Source organism: Falco naumanni, chromosome 8, assembly GCF_017639655.2.
Source record: "Falco naumanni isolate bFalNau1 chromosome 8, bFalNau1.pat, whole genome shotgun sequence".
In the NCBI taxonomy this organism is placed as follows: Eukaryota; Metazoa; Chordata; class Aves; order Falconiformes; family Falconidae; genus Falco; species Falco naumanni.
Genome location: NC_054061.1, coordinates 19,198,573 through 19,223,033, shown reverse-complemented (window position 1 = coordinate 19,223,033; position 24,461 = coordinate 19,198,573). Strand labels below are relative to the sequence as shown.

Sequence of the window (24,461 nt, the reverse complement as noted above, 5' to 3'; positions counted from 1 at the left end):
CCTGCCGCCCCGCTTGCCCCGCCCCTGCTGCCCCGCCCCTGCCGCCCCGCCCCTGCCGCCCCCCGGAGCGCACGCGCGCCGCAGCGCTGACGCAAGCCGCGGCAATCGCCCTGCGCTTTATCCTGTCCGACCTTGAGTGCGCGGCTGCCGCAGGCCCCGGGCTGCCCCGTGCCGCGCCGGGCTGCCCCGCGCCTTTCGGGCGCCCGCGTCTCGCCCCTCTCCCCGCCGGCCGCCGCAGCGAGCTCTCTCGCCGCCTTCGAAAGGCAGCGCGCAGCCGTGTCCCCGTGCCGGTAGCTGAGCGGAGCGCCGAAATCGAGCGGCAGGACCGGGCGATCGGCGGGGCGGCCCGCGGCGGGGGTCCTGCGGCGCGATCTGCCCTCCCCCCCCGCGGCCCACGTGGGTGGAGGTTTCCAGAAGAGCCGCGGCCCCACGCTCCCCCTGCTCTGTCCGCCGGCCCGGCCCGCCGCCGCCATGCTCAGCGCCCGCCGCGCCGCCGCCCGCCTCCCTCTGCTCCTGCCGCGGGGCGCCCCCGCCGCCGCCCCCCCCGGGCTGGCGCAGGTGCGTGAGGGGCCGGGGCAAGGCCGAGCGGGGCCGCGGCCCTGAGGGGACGGGGGAGGCCCGTCGGTTATGCCCGGGGAGGAGGCCGTGGGGACACCGGGGAGGCGAAGAGGGGGCTATGGGGGGGGGGGGGGGCACTGTCAACCCGCGAGTTCCCGCTGCGGCGGGGACGAGCCCGGGCCCGTTGGGCTGTCCCAGGTACCGAGTAGCTATTAAGAAAGTGTTTAATGGCGGTGCAGGGCGCAGCAGCACCCCGTGGGTGAGGAGGGGGTGGCACAGCGGGGACGTGTGCCCTATGCCTGGGTCTGTTCTCAGGGAAGCATATAGTAAAATTGTTTAGTTCCTGAGCCTCCGTGTGAAAACGATAGCGGAGATCGGGCTGGGGAAGGCACGTGAAGGCAATTTATGAGCACGCACAGAGACCAAATCGGTGCTGGTGGTGGTCATCGGCACACGGCAGAGCAGTCTGTTGGCCTGCTCTGGCCAGGCCCTTGCACCCTTACCTGCTCATGGAGTGTGGCTAGGCCAAGTGTCTTGGAAGAATCAGCGAAATACTCGTGTCTTGTTGTGGTTCTGTCTGTATTAAGATGTTTTGTTAAAAACTCATTCGTAAAACAGAAACATGGATAATGCTTTTGGAGTTCTCAAAGATCCTGATTTTGCACGCACAAGGTTGTGGCCACTGCAGAAAGCTTAGAAGAGTTGCTGCAAAATCTCCATTGCAGATTCTTCAAGGGACGTAGTGGATTATTTGTTGCTGACCACACATAAAGCTTTGAGAAATGGGGTTAATGTTTATCTGCTGCTGTTCTTTGAAAGCTGAAGGTTCAGAGTTAATTTACTGAAATGTCTTTTACCTGGTAGGATAGCCATTGACTATTTAGTCTGAGGCAAATAGCTCAGTTCTGGTAATACAGATTAGGGTTCTGCCTGATGGATATTTGTAGTAAGTGGGTTTTTTTGTGGCAGTCCAAATCTTTCTCAGTTTCTTCCTGAATTTGCACTTCAGTTATTAAAAATAAAACATTGCAGTATGACCCTGTCGCTTTGTCTTCCTTTGAAAGTCGCAGCTTAAAGATCGCTTAGTATTTAAAACTGAATTTTCATTAGAATATATTTATTTTATAGACATTCTGGAATGGCCTCAGTCAAAATGTTCTCAGAGCAGCATCCAGCAGAAAATATGCGTAAGTATTTCCTTGTTTTTTTCATGTTTGGTCATTTGATATTTATATTTATTCTTCTCCTGATAACAGTACTGGTTATTTGAGTCGGAGATGGAAGAATGGAGCAAAACCAGCAAGATTAGACTAGAATCTTTGTGTATAACTTTTCTAAGGCTAGTTCTTTATCTCTTGTTTTTTTCCAAGGGAACTTTAAGAACTGTTCTTCCTCCCTTCTCCCACCACCACCAGCATTCAGAATGTGAATTGCTGACATTTGTTTGGTTAAAAAAGCAGCCCTGAGAAAACAAACAAACACAAAAATACCCAAACATTGATGGAACAAGTTGTTTTACACTAGCATGAAACAAGCATGATACATGGCTCTGTTTCACTACAGTTAAAATTTATTTCAAACAGCTGATGCATTTTAATCAGTTGTTTTTCTTGTTGCAAGTTAATGGGAAGAGAGTATCAGTTAGTTGTGTAACTCTGTCAGATGTTTTGTGGCTGATGCTGATTCAGGACACTGAATGGGAAATCTGTTTGTGTTAGGAAAACTGCCTGGTTCTGGTTAGTACAGAGAAGCTGAGCAGTTACACATTTTCAAGATCACTGCTTTGTTATTTGAACTGGAATTAGAGTGACCTAGCATCTTGGGGAGTGAGAAGGTGACATCCTGGTAATAAATGTGGTGCTGCTCCACCTTCATCCAAGCACATAGCTTTGTTTATAAGACAAAATTATGATTAAAGAATTCTCTCTAGCCTTGCAAGGGGTAATATGCTCTTCCTAGAAAGGAGGAGGAGGGTCAGATTTGTCTTGTGTAAGAAGCACCCCCATCTTTCAGACTTAATTTAATTTGTTGCTCCTCAGGATCAGAAAGGTGGTTATTTTTTGCTGTGGCTCAGAGAACCTGCATTGGTTGAGTATTTTGTTGTCTTTGTGCATTTTTCTCTTCATGCTAAACAATGATAAAAAAACCAATACAATTTATTATTAGCATTCTTAACTCCAGCTGGATGTTTTCAAATGAGTTCAAACATCAAAAGTAACCCAAAACAAGTCCTGTCTGTGTAGGGACAGAATTAGTTACAAGTTTGTTTTCTCAACATCCCTAAAGATTTTGACATGTGGTAAAGATTACTCTTGTGAAGAATAATATTTTATATGTTTATTTAAACAAGCAAGGATATACCTATGAGCAATCTGATTGAAAACAGAGGCACAAGATTCAGTTCTTGTGTAACAGAGAACACCTTAGGTCAAAATACAATGTCGATTTTTCACTAGATGTTGAAGTAAATAACTTTGGCTTGTCTTCAGGGTAGAAAGTGGTGGGGTTTTTACTGTCTGGTTACTTTCCTTTAGTACTAATGTTTTCCCCATAATATGCCCTCCAGCTCAGAAGCAATTAAAGGTGCTGTTATTGGAATTGATTTGGGTACAACAAACTCCTGCGTGGCAGTTATGGAAGGAAAGCAAGCAAAAGTAAGTAAAAAGTGGATACCAGCTTGTGGTTACGTTAGAAGTTGAATGTCCAAATTAGTGTTCTCAGAGGCAATCTTTTTTGATGGCACCCTGTTAACATTTTTTATATAGGTGCTGGAGAACTCTGAAGGTGCCAGGACAACGCCTTCAGTTGTTGCATTTACAGCCGATGGCGAGCGCTTGGTTGGAATGCCAGCAAAGCGGCAGGCGGTAACTAACCCACACAACACCTTTTATGCTACCAAGCGTCTCATCGGGCGGCGCTTTGATGACTCTGAAGTGAAGAAGGATATGTAAGTGAGGGTGGAGAGCAATTCGGCTACTAGCAGAAATGTGTAAAATATAATGCTGTATAACATGACCTGTTCTGTCTTAAAACATAACTTTCTTCTGGGTAAAGTAGTTATGCCCCCATGTCTCAAAGTTTCACTGCTTATATTGTGAGGGTCAAGCTGTATTTTGCTGTGTTAGTTGCTGATTTTAAGGTTTTCAGAAAGGAAGAAAAAAAAAAGCCTTGCTGACGCTGTGCGGAGTGGTCAGTGAAGACTTCTCTTTCTTGAGGGTATTTGCAATCAAAGCTGTATGATCATATCTAGGACTTGGGACTAAATGATGGAGCTGATGTAAAGCAGCATTAATAGTTTATTGGTACTTTTGGGAGTCTTGGGATCTGAGGCTGCTGCTGGCAGGTTCACTATTCTGTGTCTAGAATATGCACATGTTCATCTGCTGAGAGTAATTGTAGGGGGAGTATGTGAAATTGAGTGTGGAATTCTTCTGTTTTTTAGTAAGAATGTTCCATTTAAAATTGTCCGTGCTTCCAATGGTGACGCCTGGGTAGAGGCTCATGGGAAACTCTATTCTCCAAGCCAGATCGGTGCCTTTGTACTAATGAAGATGAAGGAAACTGCAGGTTGGTACAGTTGGGTCTTTGCCGTCTGCACACGCAGGTGTGGCCTTGGTGCTGGGCCTTGGTAAATGGAAGTGCTGCAGCCATAAAGGTGCCTTTTTGGTACGGAAATCCTTGTACAGCAGGCCAGATCACGGAAGGGTGCAGTGATGGGGGCTGTTAAAAAGCTTCAAGGAAGATCAATGCCTACCTCGATTTTGGGTCTTTGGCAAGATGTTAGTGCTTTACTTAAAACATACTCTTACCAAAATTGAATACTGATTGAGTTGATACTCAGTTTTAATTGAACTGGATGCAGACTTGCTCAGAAGGGGGAGCTCCTTTTCCTTGTAAGCTGCAGGCCTTGTGCCGCCCTGCCTGTGGCTGAGCACAGGCTGTGGCAGCCAGGGGTTTCAGTGGCTTTGCTTTGAATTCAGCTGCTAGTTATGTAGCAAGAAAGGGGTTCAAGGGACCCGATTGTGGGGCTGAGTGAATAGCTTCTGAGCCAGTGATGCCTTTAAACCTTCACCAGGGGAAAATATCCATTGGCCTGGAGAATATTTTTTTTTTCTCCTTTTCAATTCCTAACGTGGTTTCTGGGTTTACTGAATATAATATGTGGAGATAATAGTCAGTAGCTGCCTTCTGCAGCCTCATTTGGTAAATGTGCGTCCAGTGGTAAGTGCTTGGAGGGCAGGACTGAAGCTTCCATCGAAATGTATTTTTTTATTTCCCAGTGATAGATCCTGGATACTTGCTAAAAGGTACACTAAAGAGTAAAATACAAGTATGTGGTACATGAGCATCATGCGATGAATCTGACTTTCTGCAAAGCAGGGGTTTGTTTCCTATAGGTCTGTTGGCTTTGGCCTGGATGAATTCAACTATGGAATGATCTGGCTTTGCAGACAACGCAGAGTAATGCAGTGTGTAAAGTCTGGGCAGGACTAATGCATAGGCATAAATTCTGTATGCAGTCTCACTGCATCATGCATGTTCCTAGTTTTTAGCAAGTCTGGGTCTATTTGATGACATCCTTCTTGGTTTTTTGAGGGAAGCTTATGACTTTAAATTAGGGTGCAATACATACTTTTTTCCTGACTTGCTGTCTCAAATTCTTATAAAGTTAGTATATGTCCATTATTTGTACCACATAAATGTTACTGACAGCAGACTAAATGGGATGAAAATGAGTAAGTTTTAAGTGCATCAGATATTGAATACTACAAAGAAATGGAAAGCAGCTTCAGTCTCACGCACTAAAAAGACAAACTCTCAGATGAATTCTCACTCACTAGCAGCATCCAGTCACTGATTGAATTGTGGAGGTGCTTTGCTGTTCTGTCAGAGTCTACAGACTATCCCATGTTATATGGAATTACATGTTTTCTGCACAGCTCCCTCTGCATCTTTCCGGAAAGCAGCAGGTTCTTGGGCAGCAAGCCTATCTTCTGTTTTTAGTTCAGGAAAAATACTTCAAACTACATAGTAATTTTGTGGCATTTGTATCTTATAAGGACAACTTTGTGTTTTGTCTCCTTTTTCCTCCAGAAAATTACCTGGGACATTCAGCAAAGAATGCTGTGATCACAGTCCCTGCTTACTTCAATGATTCCCAGAGACAGGTATTCACCAAGCTGTAAAATTTTCGGGCTTATAAATTGCATTTAGTTTCTCGCAGTAGTCAGCATTCCTCTTTCTTTCCTCAGGCTACAAAGGATGCTGGGCAGATCGCTGGCTTGAATGTTTTGAGGGTGATTAATGAACCAACAGCAGCTGCACTTGCCTATGGTCTGGACAAGTCTGAAGACAAAGTGTAAGTGCCTGTTCATAACACATACCCTCTCTTAAATAAGCATGCTGCAATTTGCTTTGTAAATGTCTCTCTTGCTTTCTATTTTTTAAATCATTGGTTGGAATTCTGCCACAAAGTAGACTCACAGCTGTGAGTCAGTGCTGTGTAGTGTCACCTCTGTTTTATGCCAGCCATGCTTGTTAAAGATGGTGAGTTCATAACTTGCAGCTACAACTTAATTATGAAAGTGGAGTGGCAATTATCTTACCCACTAGTAGCAGTGATATGTGTGGCTAAGGGTAACGGGGCGAGAGGATGTCACCGTTGGTGCTGAAGAGGTCCGCTGAGGTTTGGTGCCTCTTGGCCACACCTTCCATCTTCCCTGACTGCATTCAGCCTTCTGTCACTGTCAAGGGTGGTTATATAGGTGCAGGTATTTTGTTACAGAGTTTGTATTTCTGATGTACATTATAGTGCTGTGAAAGCCTCACATCTTGAAAAACATGTTTCGTAATGATTCTGGTGTCCCTGTCCTTGTCAGTGGGTGGGAGTGTGTTTCCTTGAAGAAGGAGGAACTGCCCTCTCTGAAATAGCAGGCAAGGTTAAATGTTGTGCAGCACATCTTTCGGAGACTTCTACATGGACTTCGGAGTGCTCGAGGAATGCGTATACTGTGTAATTTGTTGACTGCTGTCTTTAGAGAGACTTACAACTTTTGTGGACAGCAACATGAATTCTGCACACTTACCTCCTGAGGACAGTGATTTTTTTGAGCCACACAACTTTGTCTAGAAACTAATGTTTTCTGCATCTGTTCTTGCAGTATTGCAGTCTATGATTTGGGTGGTGGCACTTTTGATATTTCCATTTTGGAAATCCAGAAGGGAGTCTTTGAGGTGAAGTCCACTAATGGTGACACTTTCTTGGGTGGAGAAGATTTTGATCAAGCTTTGCTACAGTATATTGTTAAAGAGTTCAAGAGAGAGGTAAGGTATCTCATCAGAACTCAATCTTGTGTTACGCTGTTTTTCAGCCTTGCTTAATTTCTCTAGAAGAATGTATTTTTCCTAAACTATTAGGACTTGGTTTGTAAACTATGACACAGTTGAAATTTAAGTGTGTTAGATACCTGTTAGCCAGGCTTCCAGTTCTTATGCTTGTTTTCTTGAGGTAGAATATTCTCCTGGAAGACATAAAATAGCTGGGCTTCTGCCTTTTTTTTTTTTTTTTTTCCGTCTAGTGTAGAAGGTTTATCCTATACATAGTCTGCTTGCTTTAACAATAAAAATCTGTGGTTCAGTTGAATATGTCAGCATAGATTCTTAGAATACACAGTTAAGACTGTTGGAAACTACATTGTCATTCTAACTCCTTTGCTAAATCAGTCCTGCCTTTATATTCTGTGATACAGCACCTTTTCCAAGCTTTATCTGTAACTTACTGTATAATCACTTCCAGAGCAGAGAGGGCTAGCAGATGTTTTTGAAATGCTAAATACATTTGCCAGAAGTGAGAGAGATCAGCAGAAGTGCACATGTCAGGCTGTATTTCTACAAACATCTTTACAGTCAGGGGTGGTAGGAGGGTGAACTGCGGTGAAGAAAAGCTTCCCGTGACTCCTGTGCAAACGCTGAGTGTTAACCCATATTGTTTATCACTTAGATGGGTGTTGACCTGACTAAAGACAACATGGCCCTTCAGCGGGTGAGAGAAGCTTCAGAAAAAGCAAAGTGTGAGCTTTCGTCGTCTGTACAGGTAGGTGGCTGGGTTCAAAGCAGTCCAGTAAAACATTTTGATACACGTGAGTTTTGCATTATTATTATTTACAAAGCTCTATGAAACTGCTGCTTTTTTCCTTGGGGTGGCAGAACAAGCTTCTGAGTAACCAAATGGCATCACTTTAACAGAAAGTCCTTTAGCAGAGTAGACTGTTAAGGAGCATGTTTAGTTGTTGGAAGCTGAGAATGTTAGCGGGTGCTGGGCTTTGCTTTTCTTCTGGCACCATGTTTTCTGATCTTGCAGGGATTGTGGACTTGTTGCCAACTTAAATGTATTTCAGAAGTACAGCGGGCATCATGGAATTTAGCTGCAGCTAGTACTGCTGGGTTACTGGAAGCACTTGCAGTTTTGTGCAGGCAGTTCTAAAACCTTGCTGCTACTCATTCCTGAAACAGCTAATTTGTCCAGTAAGAAATAATTTCTATAAAGAACCTGTACTTACTTGCCTATAGAAGCATTGTCTAGGCAATGGGCAACATATACTCTTTTTTGCATCCTCTTTGTATATTAATGTGTTCAAGCCTGTCCTTTATTCACTACTGAATAAGGAGCTGGAGAAGCAGCAAGTTGGGGGTGTAATAGTCTTGCCTAAGTGAAATTAGGGTCAATTATATAGTAATTGAAATGGGGACTCTGCCAATTTCTAGGCTCTGAATAAACTTTTTTTTTGATGGTGGTCTTTTTGTTGGCCAGTAGGGAGCTCATAGCAAGGAGTTTAGCAAGTCACAATGGATTCATAGTTCTGCCAGAGACATAGCAGGCTCTGTTTTACTAGCTCAAGAGTTGGCAAATGCAGTCTGTTCATACCAGGAAAAACTGAATTCCTTAACTCTTTAGTAGTGAATGGAAAACAACTTGCTTTTGGCCCTGTTTTCCCCTGGTATTTTTGACCATGCTATTAATAAAGTGGACGCACACCTCTAGTCAGTAACACAGGTTTAGCTCTTGTTGTGTAAACTTAATCTCTAGATCTTAAAGCATTAATGTTTTTAATTGCTTTGATTTGTAGTGTCTTTTGATGTCAGCATGACTCAGTGCTTGAACAAGATGGTTTAGTGCAAGATTCACTGTAAAAATACAACATGTAAACTTGTAAGATCATTCACAAATAGCCATGAAAAGTGGGGTTTATGGTCCCTGGCACTGATGAACTTTGGCAGTGGATTTTTTGAGCATGAATTGTTCACATTTGGAAAATGGTCCTGAGTTATTTCCTTCAAGTAGTTTACCTTCTATGAAATGTTAGTCGTTTGGCAAAATCTTGCAGAACTTTGAAGACAGGCTTTCTTCTGTGTTGGCGTAAGGGAAGAGGATTAAGGTGGTCACTTCTAATGTTTCAGTTCTTACCTCGTGGCTGTGATAGAAATTAAATTGTTTCTTTTATTCATAAAAGATCTCAAAATAACACAGTATTAAAATTGGAACTTAACAGTTGTAACAATGGGATATGTAACAAAATAATTTTCCTGTCCTTGTCTGAAATGTCAAACAAAAGTGTGCCTGCTGCAATTAAAGACGGGGCTGCAGAGTGAACAGGTGTGTAATGCAGGCAGAAAAGAATCTATAACTTGATCTAAAACCTGTATGTAGCTGCCTTATTTTCCATTCCTGTTTTTTATTCTGTGTCTGTTTGTGCTGCAGACTGATATTAACTTGCCATACCTTACTATGGATGCCTCTGGACCAAAGCACTTGAACATGAAGCTGAGTCGCTCTCAGTTTGAGGGCATTGTGGCTGATCTGATCAAAAGGACAGTAGCACCATGCCAGAAAGCCATGCAGGATGCTGAGGTCAGCAAGAGTGACATTGGTGAAGTCATCCTCGTCGGTGGCATGACCAGAATGCCGAAGGTATGAGATAAGTCCCTGTTACAGGCAAAGCTGGCAGAGCTACTCAGTGTGTTCTGTTAAGGGTGGTCTGTAACAGGAAAGTTGGGAGTCTGGTAACTTCAGAGCTCCAACAGCTGAAAGTTGCCAGGAGCAGAAATGCTAAGTAGTCATGTGAAAGCAGTGGCAAGGGGCTTTCTCATCCTGTTTAATTAGCTCAGCTTGGATCTGGGGGCTGTAGCTGAGTGGCACTTTACAAAGAGAAGTGGGAGGTATCAGGAGTTGAAAATTCAACATAAAATCATGTTTTCTGGTGTGGACTGAACATAAGCGGCATTGTTCAGATACACAGTGTTTTCTCTTGTTGTGAACTTCAGTTTGTCATAAAGGTACCCTTGAATAGCAAGAATCTATCAGTAATCTGGGCCTTCCAGTGGATTTCTTCACCTCTGTAGAGCCATTATAGCTAGCTCCGAAAAAAGTGCACAAGCGGAATGGCTCTGTTACCTGCTGGTAATTTGACTACCTGTTTGGGGCTGGGTGTTGTCAAGCATATTTAATGGGCTGCTCCAAACGCTCATTACCTAATACCTGGCCCTTGTATTCTGTGGTGATAAGCACCAACAGGTAACTTGGAAGCTTGCTCTGCTGACATGCACAGTCTTGCAGGTAAGGCGCTGTCTGCTGGCAATTTACTGTTCTTGTTCATAGCAGTGCATACTACTGCTTAGGTCCCCTGAAGGCAGAGCTGAACATGTATGTACACAGCTGTCTTCAAGAGTACAGCTTGTCCTTTTCTTATGGAGATCATCAAAATCTCATTCCATAGGGATCAGTCACGCTTGGACCATTGGTTTGCTGCTAAGATTTGTGGTTTGCAGGTCCGTTGTAGGATAGTAGGTGTGTACGTGATCCTACTTGGGATTGCTTTGAGGTTTGGTTGTGGGGTCCTTTTCCTTGCTGTGTTAAATGAGCCTGGTGGCTGGAGGTGATACTAGTGTGTGCAGAACATCCCCCAGGCAGGGAGATCAGAGCAACAAGACAAACAGAAGGTGCTGCTCTGGCCGGAGCGCAAATGGAGTAGCTGTGCTATACCTTCCCAACCTCCCTGCTGTTCCAGCTGGATAAAGGAATAATGCTGTGGTTAGCTACGTATAAGTGATGGGGAACGCTTCTAGAAGTGGGGAAGCCATTATTGAAACATAATGCATTCTTTGGGAGTGCAAGGCAGTACTTAAATATTGAGTTTATTTTTTAATTGTTACTTTTTTTACTTCCTATTTATAAGCCCCCACATCTGTGGCTTTGAGCTTACAGAATGCTTTCCTGAATGCCTTTAGTTACAGCTTTGGCTCAGATCAGTGCCACTATGTTGCACAAAGCATAGAACCTTCTCTCATGTACTGTGTTTGGTTCACCCTGCTAGGAGGGAAGGTGCCTTTTTTTGAGCACTCACATGGCCAGTGCTCCAGGAAATGTACACTGGGTGGTTAGAAGTAATGCTTCTTTTGTATTGTAAAATATGCCTCCACAGGGAAAGACTTGCACTTAATTATGTGTTCATACATAAAGTGTCTTCCTCTGTAATGAATGCTCCCGGCAGATGTCTCTTGGCTGAAGTGCAGAGGAGTTGGACGTTTGCTTACAGCAGTTTTCCAGGCACATGCTCACCTGTGCTGCTGTGTGCCTAACAGGTGTACTCAGGAGGAAAGCTGTGACTGGGAACCAAGTCCCACACCCTTCTCTTGTGAGGCAGAGGAGTGAACTGCTGAGCTTTGCTTCCTGCAGATACCTTACTGCATTCTCGTCTGGGTATTTCAGCAGCAAATCTGTTGCAATCACAAGCACATCCTTCCGAAAGGGCAGAGCGGTGAGAAGCTGAGTAAAGCGGCTCAGACTGTCTGCTGAGATGGCAAATCTATTTCTCAGGTGAAACAGCCCATTAAGTAAAGAGTTTGAAAATACTGTACTTGATACAGTCCCCACCCCTGCCTTATAACACATGAACAAGGTGAACTGTCCTGCTCTGGATTTTTTGTGCTCTGCCTCTATAGCTGTGCTGTCCTGGACAGCTGTGTTCTGCCCAGCGTTGGCTTGTGCAGGCTCCTGGGGAGCAGTGCTTGACTCCTGCTTGATAAGCATGAGTGATCCCTTCTGAATACAGCTGGGCCATGTGAAAGGACTGATGCTGACTTGCAGCTGGCAAACTTGGCTGCAAGAAAGTCTCCAGAGAAAGGGATATCTAGACCGAATGCATTTAATAGGGTTCATGGAAGATAGGAAGTTAAGGAGCCGTCACAGGCCTGAAGTTTGGTACTTCTGTCATGCCACAGGGTTACACGGCAGCAGGAGCATACCTCTAGCCAAGGCTGGCATGTTCTTTTGGCCACAGCACTGGGTGTTAATGGTTCACTCTGCATATGAGCTGTGCTTTCTCTCCATTCAGGTGCAGCAGACTGTACAGGATTTGTTTGGCCGTGCTCCTAGCAAAGCAGTTAATCCTGATGAAGCAGTTGCTATTGGTGCAGCAATTCAAGGTGGCGTGTTAGCTGGTGATGTTACTGATGTGCTGCTGCTGGATGTAACTCCCCTCTCCTTGGGGATTGAGACACTGGGAGGTGTCTTCACGAAGCTCATCAACAGGAATACTACCATACCAACTAAGAAGAGCCAGGTACAAATTGACTCTGGATGGGTGGGTCTTTGGTGGTGGTCTCAAAACACCCAGTGAGGGCTACCCAAAGCATCCCAGTAGATAGTTTTGTCTCCTCCTCATCTGGCAAGGAGATGCAGCGTGTCAGCCACCGAGTATCTCTATTGATTATTAGCATGCCCAAGGGGGAGGTGAGTTGAGTTAATGTGTGCCAGGATACCCCAGAATGTTTGTGGCCTCATCAGGATTGCAGCGTGTGTGCTGTGATGTTAACTGTCAACACATCATTCTGAAGAATTATGTGGAGACCTTCTGTAACTGAGCACCATGCTTGTTTGAGACCACCTTTCTTGGTCTCCATGCCTTGGAAGGAATAACTTATGGGTTTTTTTCCTGAGCTGTAGAGCCCTAGTAGACTTGGGTGTGATCCTTTCTTTCACTGTGCGTTGTCTGGCTCTGCTAGTGTGTGCTCTTACTGATAACACTTGTTCTGTTTGGGGTGTGGGGCTGGGGCAGGAGCCCTGCTGCTTCAGGAGGAAAAGTTTTGGTTATGTGGCTAGCTGCCACTGGAGCCTGCTGCTGGCATGGCATTACCACTTTTTGTGAGCTCATGTGCATACAGGACAAGATGCCAGTGAGCTTGGCTGTTGGCTAGTCTTGGAGCCTCAGTCTTTTGTCAGAGGAACCGGGGGATCAACAAGTTTTAATGATTCTTTACCTCTTCAGTTATTCCTTTCCTTGTTGTTTAGTCTGCTTGTAACTGCATCAGTTCATGTGTTGCAACTTCCTAGTGATACAGTAACTTTGTTCCTTTTCCACAGGTGTTTTCTACAGCTGCTGATGGGCAAACACAAGTGGAGATTAAAGTATGCCAGGGAGAGAGAGAGATGGCTAGTGACAACAAACTTCTTGGCCAATTCACATTGGTACGTCTGCTACAGTATTCATGACCTTAGACTTGACCTTCTTTGAGAAGGTCAAAGCCTTCTCCATTTCAGTTGACCCCTGAAAGCAGCGTTGAAGGGGGAGTCATCTTACAGAAGACATTTGACCCTATTTGTAGTAAAAAAGGAGTCTCTAAAGGCATAGCCTTATTCTGGGACAGCCTTTCAGTGGCAGGGGCGCAACTAGCATTTAACACAGAGCTTAGTTTCTAAGTGGCCCTATGTGGCACAGGGGCTACTATGGCTTTAGAGCCTGGTTACCTAAAAGGGTGCACTCTACTTCTGGGCGCAAAGAGTTAAAAAGATTTCTGTAGTAGTAGGCCTTCGCAGCGGATAACGTGAATGCTGGCTTTTCCTTTGGTCTTGCAAAGACGACACTTGGAGTAGGCTCCATGATACCTGCAGTCCCTAGGGTAACCCATTTCTAGCCCAGTACTGGTTTTCTGTGAGTGCTTGTGGAATGCCCCTGCTTACTGGAGAACAGAGAACAGCTGCCAAACCAGCTTTCTGTGCAGAATTGGTTTGGTCAGTGTTGGCAAAGTTTGGCCCTGTTATAACTGTCCAAATCTGTTGGTAGGAGGAGCCCCACAGAAAGGAAGGGCTTTGCCTTTCTTTTGTATTTCAGAAGGAAGCTATACTGCCTGTCACTCTTAAAAAACGTTTGCCTCTGAGGTAGTCACTGGAGTTTAGTTATGTCATGAACTGAGGAAAGAAAGCATCCTGCCACGTCCGTGGAAGAGGGACTTGTTTAGCAATAAATCAGATCCCATGTCACCTTGAAACCAAACTTGGGGACTGTCTCATGGTTTCTGTTTATTTGTTTAGGGTAGAAATCTGTGTCCTGTTAAAATCTGTCAAGGTGCTACTGATTAACCACATGATGCCAACAGGCCTTTAGAGGATTCTGCTCTGAGGGTTAGTTAATAGTTGATTCAACTGACAGATCACTAAGATAACATGGCAACAGCAGAGCCTCACACCTTGAGTTTATGTCCACGTGGGAGCTGATGGCAAAGCACTTCTCGTTCTCAGGTTGGGATTCCCCCAGCACCGCGTGGAGTGCCCCAGATTGAGGTCACTTTTGACATCGATGCTAACGGTATCGTTCACGTGTCAGCCAAGGATAAAGGCACCGGACGCGAACAGCAAAGTAAGTGCTCTGGGGCGCTGCCTAGGATCGAGGAGGAAAGGTGTGGAGCAGGGATGGGCCCCACATGTGTTGGGCTGGGGGTAACACTAAGTGACTCCGAAGGTAATGGAGTGCTGTCTTGAGCATCCCACAGTCCAGGGTGAGGACTGTGCAGCACGTTACTCGATTAAGGGTAAGGATGACACAAATAATCTGTTGCCAGCGTAACAGCGTTGAAGTAATCTTAGCCTAAATGCCTCTGGAAAGCAGGGCAAAAGGTTACTGAAAAATGAAGTAGGGAAAAGGAGACAACTGACCTGTAGGTTCATTTTAAGGAAGTAAAGCTTCTGTAAACACACAGCACTCAGCAGCTGCCCTCTCTGTTAGCCTGCTGACAGAGACCGCCACCAACGGATGCCCTCTCCTTGCCCGTTAGGCATAGATGAAGCATCTGCCTATGCCAAGGGCAAGAAAGTCCTTACTGGCAAAGGTTTACCATGTTCCAAGTCATTGTGCACTGTATGACAGTCCTTTCTTGGTCTTGCCATCTGCTGTGATTGCTATAGCAATATTTTAGCAGAGTGCAACTGTTTTGTGGGGTTTCCTGTATGTCTTGGCTGTGCCTCAGTCCCCAGAGAAGTGTTGGGCATACTGGTGTCTGTGGAGCAGTGCTCCTGCTGCTTTACAGGGGTGTTCTGTGTCACTAAGGAGCTTGGAGCAGTGACATTCTGCCCCGTGTTACCCTGAAGGGACAGAAATCGGGGGAGTGGGAATCCAGCACCTTGTAGGAGTTGTTCTTGAGCTGTGTTTTTGTGGGCATGCTGTTCCTTTGGGAGTGCCCTCTGCTAACACTTCAAAAGATTGCTGTCTGAGGCTGCCTGCATGAAGGTGTCAGCTTTTAAGGGAGAAATTGGATTAGGGAGATTTCTGTTGAATCCAAGGCATGTCACGTACAGCCAAACAGATCGGCCCTCTGCTGAGACTCTGTTTTCTTTCTAAGTGCTCTGTTAGAAAGGTCTTGGAATTCAAGTATTTTGAAGCAGCAGGTATTTTGCAGAGCCACCTTTGTTCATTTTCATCCATTTAGGCTGGAAACGTCTCTAAATAGCAGGAGGCTTGGGGGACTTCAAGCTGTCAGTGTTTTTTTCTCTGTAGTGCAATGAAATGTTAGGCCTGGTGTTTTGGGGTAATTAACAACATGGTTGACATTTTCTAAAGCTCTGTTGTGGGCTCAGACGATTAATTTGAAGCATTTGTAGATTCCCCTGATACAAAACAGATCTCTCTTGTGCCTCTAACTGGGAAGCCTCTATGCTGCCCTTCGGTTGTTTCTTGGAGGCAGCTACTTGAGCAATCAAATACATGCTCCAGTTATGAAAATATTGTTAACTTTGTATTGGCAACTTGAATATATATATATATACACTCTTCATAATCATGTTGCTTGGCTTTTGGCAGAAATTTATCAAAACCGTGCTGCTTGTTAACTTTGATTTCCTGGTAGATTTTCTATGTGTGGCAGCCTTCACCCTCTGAGTGGTTCCTGATAAAAGACAACCTGAAATTTTTAGCTGCCCATCTGTATACCTACCTAATTATAAAGCTGAACTGCTCATCCCACACCTGCACCCAAAGGACACGTGTCTGTATGTGTGTCTTCTGTTCAGGGTTTTGTACCATTGACAAATATTACATATAAAACTTACTTCTAGCAAGGATCTTAGCATATCCTTTTTTGGACTTTACAGTATCCTTGATGTTGGACCTCTGTTTCACAGTGAAATTATGCTTTACTGCAGAAATCGGATTAAGTCCAGGCTATACTTCTTTCACTTTTTTTATCACTAATGGAAGATAAAAAAAAAGGGGGTGTGTGACACATTTACGAGCATGCTCATGGAGTCACACTATGTTCACTTTGTAAGGGCAGTGTAAGGAGCTGGGTGGGGAAAGTTGTCTTATCCTACCAGCCCGGGCTTCTTTCCAACAGTGAAAGGAATCTCTGTGCCCTGGTAAAACAATTCCTTCTGTTTGGATTTTTTTTCTTTTTTGGTTGGTTTTTTTTTTCCTGTTGGCTTTGGGTTTGTTTGGATTGTTTGGGGTTTTTTTAGTTTTATGGTTTAAAACTTGAATATTCCTTTGGTCTGGGGACTTTGTGTGCATGTGCACTTTTCAAGAGGAGTAACTGAAGAAAGGTCAAGTGACTTGCAGACCAGTGGACAGGAAGTGTCTGGCAGAGCTGGGGAGTTCATAGATCTAAGATGTCAGGCTTTTATCTTGCAGCAGCATCACTGCCTCTTCAAAGACTGGCTGTCTTTGTGCTGGCCACAGGGTCTTCACAGGTGCAGAGTCCTGAGCAAGGCTCCTGCCATTGAGAGGGTTTGAGAAATAATACTCTCCTCAAAGATAGAGCACGTTATTTATCAATGCTTCTTCTCTAATGCAGTTGTTATCCAGTCTTCTGGTGGCCTTAGCAAAGATGAAATTGAGAACATGGTGAAGAATGCAGAGAAATATGCAGAGGAAGACAGACGAAGGAAGGTAATGTGATCGTTACAGCATCTTCCAGCTAGTAGTGTACCTGCTGGTTATCGCTGTTCTGTGCTAATAACTGTGCCCACCTTTGGAGGAGCTGTAGCTCTGGCCTATATAATCTTGAGCTGCTTGCTTGTGCAATTAGCTGAATATCTGCTTGCTTTCTTATATTCAGTTTACACTCCAGAGTTGCAAGGAGGTGTATGTAGAGGCATTTGGATCTTGGGTTTGGGTTGAATAACTAACCCTGTGCAACTGGCATTCTGATTGCTCCCTGAAGAATTTCTGGGATGTGGAGGCAGCAGTAAGCAAATTCACCTGCTTGTAACTCATAACAAACAGCTTTGCAGCTCTAGTTATGTCTTTTGCCATCAGTGCTCTGTCCTGTCCACATGCCTGTTACTTGGCTGTTTATTTAAAGCCAGACTACTACAGCTGGGCTCTCAAAGTGATGTTCCATTTAAGTGGAGGCAGTATGGGGATATTTAAGCTGCTTTCTCCGAGTTTATTTTAAAGCTTAATTAATAGAACCTGCCAAGCAAAGCTGCACCTTGGCCTTTTTTTTTCAGAAGTGGGAAGCTGCTTTCTGTAGTGCTTCAAGTCTCACTGTGGCATCCTGAATGCTGTATCAGAGCACAGGGTTTGCCCTCGGTGCAGGTGACGCCATCAGGAGGTGTTTGAAAGCCTCACTGACTTTGTCAAGGAAAGAATGACACTTGCCATGGTTGAGTGACTGAACCTGTAATATACATAGGATTAATGGTTGGAACTAATTGGTTTAATGAGGGTAATACTAATGAATTACGCCACTAAATATAGAGCATTGATTATTTTTTTTTTTTTCTTTAAGCATACAGTGCAGGCCTACTCCGGGATATGGCACCAGCATATGTTTAGTGATTTGCTGAAACCGGCACAATGAACTGATCTACTTTGTGTTCTAGTGTGTAGAAACCACTCTCAGGTGTTCAAGCAGCACTGTAAATCCTCACCCTCAGTAGTAAAGGGATCAGAAGAGGACTGAAGTGGAAAATGCATGGAATAAATTCATGTGAAGCAGTATTGCCTTACCTCAGAACCTCTAAAGCCACAAAGTGTTGGTTTATTATCATATGTAGTTTAGATGGGACTTCAGAAAGTCCCGCTGTTTAAGTAACCACAGCATTGACATGAAGTGTAGGGTGGTGGCCTAGCATTTGAAGAGGCTGCACTGCAAACTTTTTCCTGTTGCCTTATTTTGACTTTGTATCTTAAATTGGCGAGTAAGTTCTTCCCTGCTGTAATCCTGGACTTACCTCAGTCCAGTGACCCCATTGGGTGAAGGTGATCAGGTTATTTTAACTATCACTTCTCTGGACTTGTGTAACTGTAACTGTCAAAATTCCCTTGTTATACCTTTCTGATCATGGTTTTACTGCTGTGGAAATACCACAAAGGCACAGTTGCCACTCTGCAGGACTTGGCGTCATGTGAACTTTGACATCCCACAAATAGTGAAAATGTAGTGTAGAAACAAAATTATTTTTCATCGGCTTTCCACTGGAAGTGGTTAGTCTCCTGAGAATATTACCACACCCTTGTTCAGGTAGACAGTTTTTTGAGATGGAGAGAGTTGGATATACCAGAGACTGCTGCTGGTGGAATAGTTCATGTTGACACTGGGACTGAATTAAGTCTCAGCAAGACTGCTCTGTACTTACAGCCTACCTTGTTCCCTGTTGGCTGTCTTGGCAACAGTAACTTAAGGAACTGATATGTCTTACCTAGCACAGTGGGATGTTTTCCACTGTTGAGATGTTACAAGCATTTGTAATTCAGGGATGTGAGTAAAACAACCCAGTATTTTAGTTGTCTTGAGGGCCCTTGTTGCTGAAGGAGCTGAAAGCTCTGTTGCCTTCCTGAGGAGCAGAGCACGCTGTGCTGTCTGCAGTTGCTGGCTCTTTCAGTGTGCCAACAGTCATGCTGCATTGGTTGCTTCTACTTCCAGGGAAGTGAGTTTGAGTGTGAAAGTGTGAGGACTGACTTGCATAGACTCCGTGTTCGGGCTTTCTGGTGCCAGAATGCATCTAGAAATGGTTTTCCTGCATTTCCTCTTGCCCCCTTGCCAGTAAGAAGGACCCTGGGTGGGAACCAGAGCAGAGTTTGGCAGTTTGAGGAAAGAAATGTCAGCTCATATGTACACAACTTGTATCGCCAGTGATGTGTGCAGTAGGTCCTTATGAGCTCTCTTACCCAGGAACGTGTGGAAGCGGTGAACATGGCTGAAGGCATCATCCATGACACAGAGTCGAAGATGGAGGAGTTCAAGGATCAGTTGCCAGCAGATGAGGTAGGTTATTTCTGATCCTGTAACAGTAAAGGAGGTAAGATTACTTACTGAATCATTGCTTAAATTTTCACTTAACTCACAGCTGGCTTTGACCAGTGGCACCAACTCCGTGTATATTTCCATACTGTGCAAAGATGGCAGTCATTGACTGACAGTTTTTGCACTTGATGAGTGGGTGAGTGTGGCTGATAGGAGGATATGAGGATATAGAAGAACATGGTTTAGATAATAGCAAATACCCTATTTCAGAGTGCAAGTTCAGTGTCATTGAAGATCTGAGAGCCTGCAAAGCCCTTAACGAAAGGCTTCTGCATGAATTATGTCCTTGGCTTGGGCTCGTGGTGATTTGACAAGAACTGTACTGTGGCATGTGTGAGAGAAGAGTTTTGCTTGAATCCAGAGATTACTAACAGTGCCCACCAGTGGACTAGCAGAGGGACAAAGGCAAAGCTGCTGTGCAGTCCCTGCAATACATGCACAGCAACCCAAGAACGTGGAGACAGTGAAGATTACTGTACCCACTTAACTCCAGTTTTTCTTCTATCTTTGGAGTGAAGTAGATATTTGGTATCAAAAGAGTGCTTTTCACACCACTTCTAAGTGACAGTTTAAGTTCTGCGTTATGAACTTCAAAAGCCAAGTTTAAAATGGAGCACAGAGTCTTCAAGACAGCAAACTCTTGGAAGCAGAATCAGAGGGCTCTTAGGGGCTCTGTGAGGTGTTTGAGGGAACAAGATTATAGTTTACTGGTAAGTAGCCTTTGATCAGTTTAAATGCTGTTTTTCAGCCCAGCTCCTCTCTGGGATACTGGCTGACTCTGTGTTTGGGATTGTGATCACTAGTTTTCTCTCGCAGGAGCACAGAGCCTAAATCCCTGTTACCTGCAGGGACTGTTCCCTGTAACACTTGGGTGGGGGGGAATACCAAGAGGAAGTGGGTGGCAGTGCTTGGAAGAAGCCCTGTGCTGTCTGAGTGGGGCTGGTGGCCTGACACGGGCGGCGTTGATCGCTTTCCCCTTCCTGCGGGTCTGAATGAGAACTGCCCACGTTTTGACTGTGAACGCTGCTGAGCAAGCACTGCCGGCACAGCTGTCCCCCAGTAACCTTGCTTCTCCAGGCCTGCCTCTCCAGCAGCGTGCCAGTCTGACAGAGAAATGCCAGACTGGGAGGAGGGTTTGACAGATGGCTACAGGGGCTGGGATGAGACCGTATTGCTTTGGTTTGCCTCTCTGCTCCTTCTCCCACGTGCCACTAAGGGATTAAACAGGGTGGTGAACAGCCTTACTTATTGGCTTTCTGACAGTGCGTTAACTATAGATGAAAACCAGCTTTCTTTTCCCTTCACCCTGGCTCCTGGGGTGACGGACTCACTGGCGAGGTGTGCCAGGGAGAGCAGCTCTCATCCTTGGCAGCCTGTTCAGGCTCTGCAGGGCTTTCTGTCCTTGGCGCCTCTGAGAGACGCAAACAAGGGGACAGATTAATGCCAACTGTGGCACATTTAGTGAAGTGGACAGGTGCCCGTTGGGAGCTGAACACAGTCCTAGTCCCTGCAGACAGTGTGGCTTGGTCTGAGATCTAACTTCATGGCTTCTGGCAAAAGAAAGGTGGTTTTGCTGTGGCAAATAGGTGGGTGAAATGACAGAAAAGACATTCTCTGTGAACAAAGTGCAGGATTTAATCTTTTTTTTTATTTTTTTTGTGACTTACTGCAGTGCAACAAATTAAAGGAAGAAATTGCTAAAATGAGGGAACTTCTGGCTCGTAAAGATACTGAAACGGGAGAAAACATCAGACAGGCAGCAACCAGCCTGCAGCAGGCTTCCCTGAAACTCTTTGAAATGGCATACAAGAAGGTAGGTTCATGGTTGCTTCCGTTTTCTAGCCCTTGGATGGGGAGGGGTGAGTCAGGACACCAGACGGTTCTGTAAGAGCTGTGCTCGGAGGTAGCGCTGAGTCTCAGTGCAGCTCCTTCTGAGTGACACTTGCTGATGGGGCAGCTGTAGAAAGGCAGAGTTGAAGGCCTGAAATCTTGGCCATCCTACTGTAGGTAGCCCACCTCCCAAGCTCTATGTTACTGTACAGTGTTGCGTGGAAAATGCTGGAACTTCTTAGTAAGGAGCATCAAGAGCAGCACAGGCAGGGCTTTCCCCTAGGTATGTAGAGTGCCTAAAGAAGTGACGTCTGGATTTATTGTAAGGATTCTTGTTAAACAGGTTGCCTGTTCAGTCTGCCTGAAATTACAGTAGTAAGGCCATTGCCACTGGGACTCCTTCCCAGTGAAAGGCCCACCCATTCAAGCCCTGGCAGAGACATCCTGTGCAGGGAGGTGTCTCAGGATGGAAGTGGCACACGCTGCCCAGGTGACCTTGGTGGTGCTGAGCTGTCCTGTTTGTGGAAAGCTACTTTTCTGATGTCGAACTGAAAATGTTCAGTGCTGCAATGTAAGCTCGTTACATCCACAAGGAAAGCGTAAATAATGGGAAGATAATTTCCTCCCTGTTAGTAGCAGTCATGCAGAGATGAAGATGGTTTCCATTCTCCAGTGGACAGTTACCCTTTTCACTGAAGGAAGGGTTTCTTCAGTCTAGAAGCAACCTAAGCAGCCAGCTAGGAAAAAAATGTCTAGGACATACAATTAATAAGCCGACTTTTTTGCAGATGGCCTCTGAAAGAGAGGGTTCTGGAAGTCCAGGGGATCAGAAGGAAGAGAAGCAATAAGAAGTCTCTGTCTTGCCTTGACTAAAGTATGAAGAAGAGATCGATTTTTCTTGACGCTTGGGAGAGAAGGGACCTTCCTGAGCAGCAGTGGGCAGAATTCAGACTTACTGTGTTTTTGCAGTATTCTATATATAAAATTCTTTAATGTATAAACTTAGTGATGCGTCTGCTAGATAAATTGCCACTTGATGAAAGTTAATTCATGCCAGATGAAGTTAGGTGTTTGGCCCCCTGGTATTCAACCGAGGCACCTGGGGACTCTCTGATGATTTATTTCTGATACTTGACACAATGGTGTACTAAATCTGATGTCAAAGTTTGGAAACCATGTCACTAAATTTAAGAGGTGGAGATGGAAGTCCTGCTGGAACTGGGAGAGAGCAGCACCTGTATGGACCCTCCTTGTGGATCTGAGTACTTGCGAGAAGGTAATAAAGCCTGTGAGCGGCAGTGATGAGGCTGGTTACATTGCTAGAGAGCATTCAGATCTGCGGCTAGGTTAGTACCCTTGTTCTGAAGGAGGGGGGTTACTTCAAATTTAGCTGTAACATTATTTCTTACAAAAGAGGCTATGTGGAAGTTAAATACTTTGCTTGTCTGAGCCTTCTGCTCCATCCTGTGTCTGTTCTCTGCTTATGGTAAAACATTTCCTTGATAATAAAACTGTTATTGGATCCATTCTGGATTTTTTTAAAATAAAAGCAGAAAAGTGTCTAACATGGAGTTCTTGGTATCCTGGCCTTTGATGGAGAACGTGAGCATGTTGACGGCCTGTGAGAGCTCCTGGGGGCAAACGGCCAGCCAGCTGTAGTGAGAGCAGCTTTCTGGAATTTGTGCTTGTCACATGTAGAAAGAAGGTACCTGGTGTCAGACCAGCGTCCATCGCTTCTAGGAGTACCACTGCTGCACTCGCACAACCTGCAAGTCCTGCTGCAATCCGCAGTAGCGGTGGGACTTCACCTTCAGGCACTTTGTGAGTGGTCTCAGCCTTCTGAGACAGGCTGTAGATGCAGAGCAGCAGTTGCCTGCTGCTGCTTCCAGCAACCGTGTCTTCCAGGGAACTGCACTCTCCTTGCCACGATAAATTTTACCTGTTTCTCCTCTTTCCCTTCTGTTACTCTTTGTGTAATGGACTGGAAAGAAAATGCAAAGTCTAGGGCTGCTTTGTCCTGACGGCTCAGGAATTTAGGAGGTAGGAAAGGATTCTTCCTAGGCAGTTTCCTAAATAGGAGAAGCTATTAGGGAGGCTACAAGCCCTGGTTCATCAACTTTTCCTTAAGTTAGGGATAGAAGGGACCAAGAGCGTCTGCTTCAGACACGGAGCTCTCCCCAGCAGTCCTGGCAAGCTGCTTCTACTTCAGAGTACATCAGCCTAGACTAGGGAAGCGGACAGAGGGGCGGGAAGAAACTTTAGAGGGTGATCAAGCTGTGCAGCGAGAGGAAGCTTGAAGCATTTTGACCTGGGTGTAAAGTCAAAATTTTTCATTTTAATAAATGAGGAAGGGGCGTGGTGCAGCTGTAGGAGCAGGTAGAAGGTAATGCCTTAGGAGCCTGGAGCATGCTTGGTGTGCCGCGGTGGGGTAGGCAGGCATGCAGGGGGGTCTTAACAGAAACTCGGGGTGTTAAGTAGCCTTGCTTCAGGTGGACTGAGGGCTTCCAACCCAAATTTTAGTGCTTTTCTTTCAGCAGGAGCGTTGGTGGGATCTCAGGATCCGAACTCTGGTTGTTATGGGGAGGGTAGTGTAACAGCATGCCAGCCTGTGCAGCTTTCATCTGGCTGGTTCTTCCACAAGCAGCCAAGTGACATGAACAAACTGGTTGTGTGTGGGTCTGTGTCCTGGTTGGTTATGGTTTTTTTTAAGTGGCAGGGCTTTATTTGTCACAGGCAGGTAATGGCAGGCCGAGGTGTACAGAGATGCTGTGGCTAGTGTGGTTCCTGGAAGTTCTGAGGAACGTGTGGCTAAGGACATGCACGTTCACAGCAGCTGCTGCTCCCAAGAACTGTTTGTGCCATCTGGGTGTGTTTTCTGTGCAAAGCTGTGTGCTTCGTTCTGTCACAGCATAACCCTACTCCTCTCTGTATGTGAGTTTGGTAATGGCAGGGAGCATTTGGCTGGGCATCTCCTGGGAATAATTTCCTTTACAAAACTTGCTTGTAGAGGTGACTTCTGTCCTGAATTTCCCTCTGCTGCTGCTCCTGTCAGAAGTGGTCCCCTGTATGAAATGAGTCTGAACAAGAGAAGGAATTTCCCAGCAAAGCAAGCTGGGTATTTCAGGTGCTGAAAGGAAATGTCCTTAAGTGAAACACTGGAAATCATCCTCTGTGGAAGCTTTTCCTGTCCCTGAAACCACAGCCAGATGTTCTGCAGCAGAGCCGGGGCAGCCTAGGACAGCGCTGCTGCGCGTGGGGGCTGCTGCTCGCGTGCTCTTGCCTCTGTTCTGGGCTCGCTGTGCCGTCAGGGCCAAGGTGATGGATCATCATCTCGCAGCCTCCAGGGTCCTGAATCATTGATCAGGGTTGGCCTTTGCTTCTTCAATGAATTATTTTCCCTGTCACGGTTTAAATACATCTTTCATAGATGTTCTTTATTTTTTAATGCACTGTTCTTAGCTCCTCCTTTATAAGCTAAATTATTGAACTGGGGAGGGAGA

General features: G+C 45.4%; 1 protein-coding gene and 1 non-coding gene across 2 annotated transcripts; both read left to right on the top strand.

The window, feature by feature from the left end:
- The first annotated feature begins 456 nt into the window (after positions 1 to 456).
- HSPA9 (heat shock protein family A (Hsp70) member 9) lies at positions 457 to 22,526 on the top strand. Its single transcript, XM_040603305.1, has 17 exons — positions 457 to 558; positions 1,687 to 1,745; positions 3,125 to 3,212; positions 3,324 to 3,505; positions 4,001 to 4,125; positions 5,653 to 5,726; positions 5,811 to 5,917; positions 6,720 to 6,882; positions 7,559 to 7,651; positions 9,317 to 9,526; positions 11,949 to 12,176; positions 12,977 to 13,081; positions 14,132 to 14,249; positions 16,675 to 16,769; positions 19,000 to 19,092; positions 20,804 to 20,944; positions 21,750 to 22,526. The coding sequence occupies exons 1-17, from the start codon at positions 472 to 474 to the stop codon at positions 21,807 to 21,809; spliced, it is 2,028 nt and encodes a 675-aa protein (XP_040459239.1). The 5' UTR covers positions 457 to 471; the 3' UTR covers positions 21,810 to 22,526.
- On the top strand, positions 12,414 to 12,482 carry LOC121093258. Its single transcript, XR_005829544.1, has one exon. It is a non-coding gene; the product is annotated as a small nucleolar RNA SNORD63 (small nucleolar RNA).
- Positions 22,527 to 24,461: the final 1,935 nt, after the last annotated feature.

Excerpts from the sequence above, each read along its gene's own strand:
- HSPA9 (XM_040603305.1), top strand. The coding sequence starts at position 472 with ATGCTCAGCGCCCGCCGCGCCGCCGCCCGCCTCCCTCTGCTCCTGCCG. Across the intron at positions 5,918-6,719 it reads GACAAGTCTGAAGACAAAGT|TATTGCAGTCTATGATTTGG; the intron begins GTAAGTGCCTGT and ends CTGTTCTTGCAG. Across the intron at positions 12,177-12,976 it reads TACCAACTAAGAAGAGCCAG|GTGTTTTCTACAGCTGCTGA; the intron begins GTACAAATTGAC and ends CCTTTTCCACAG.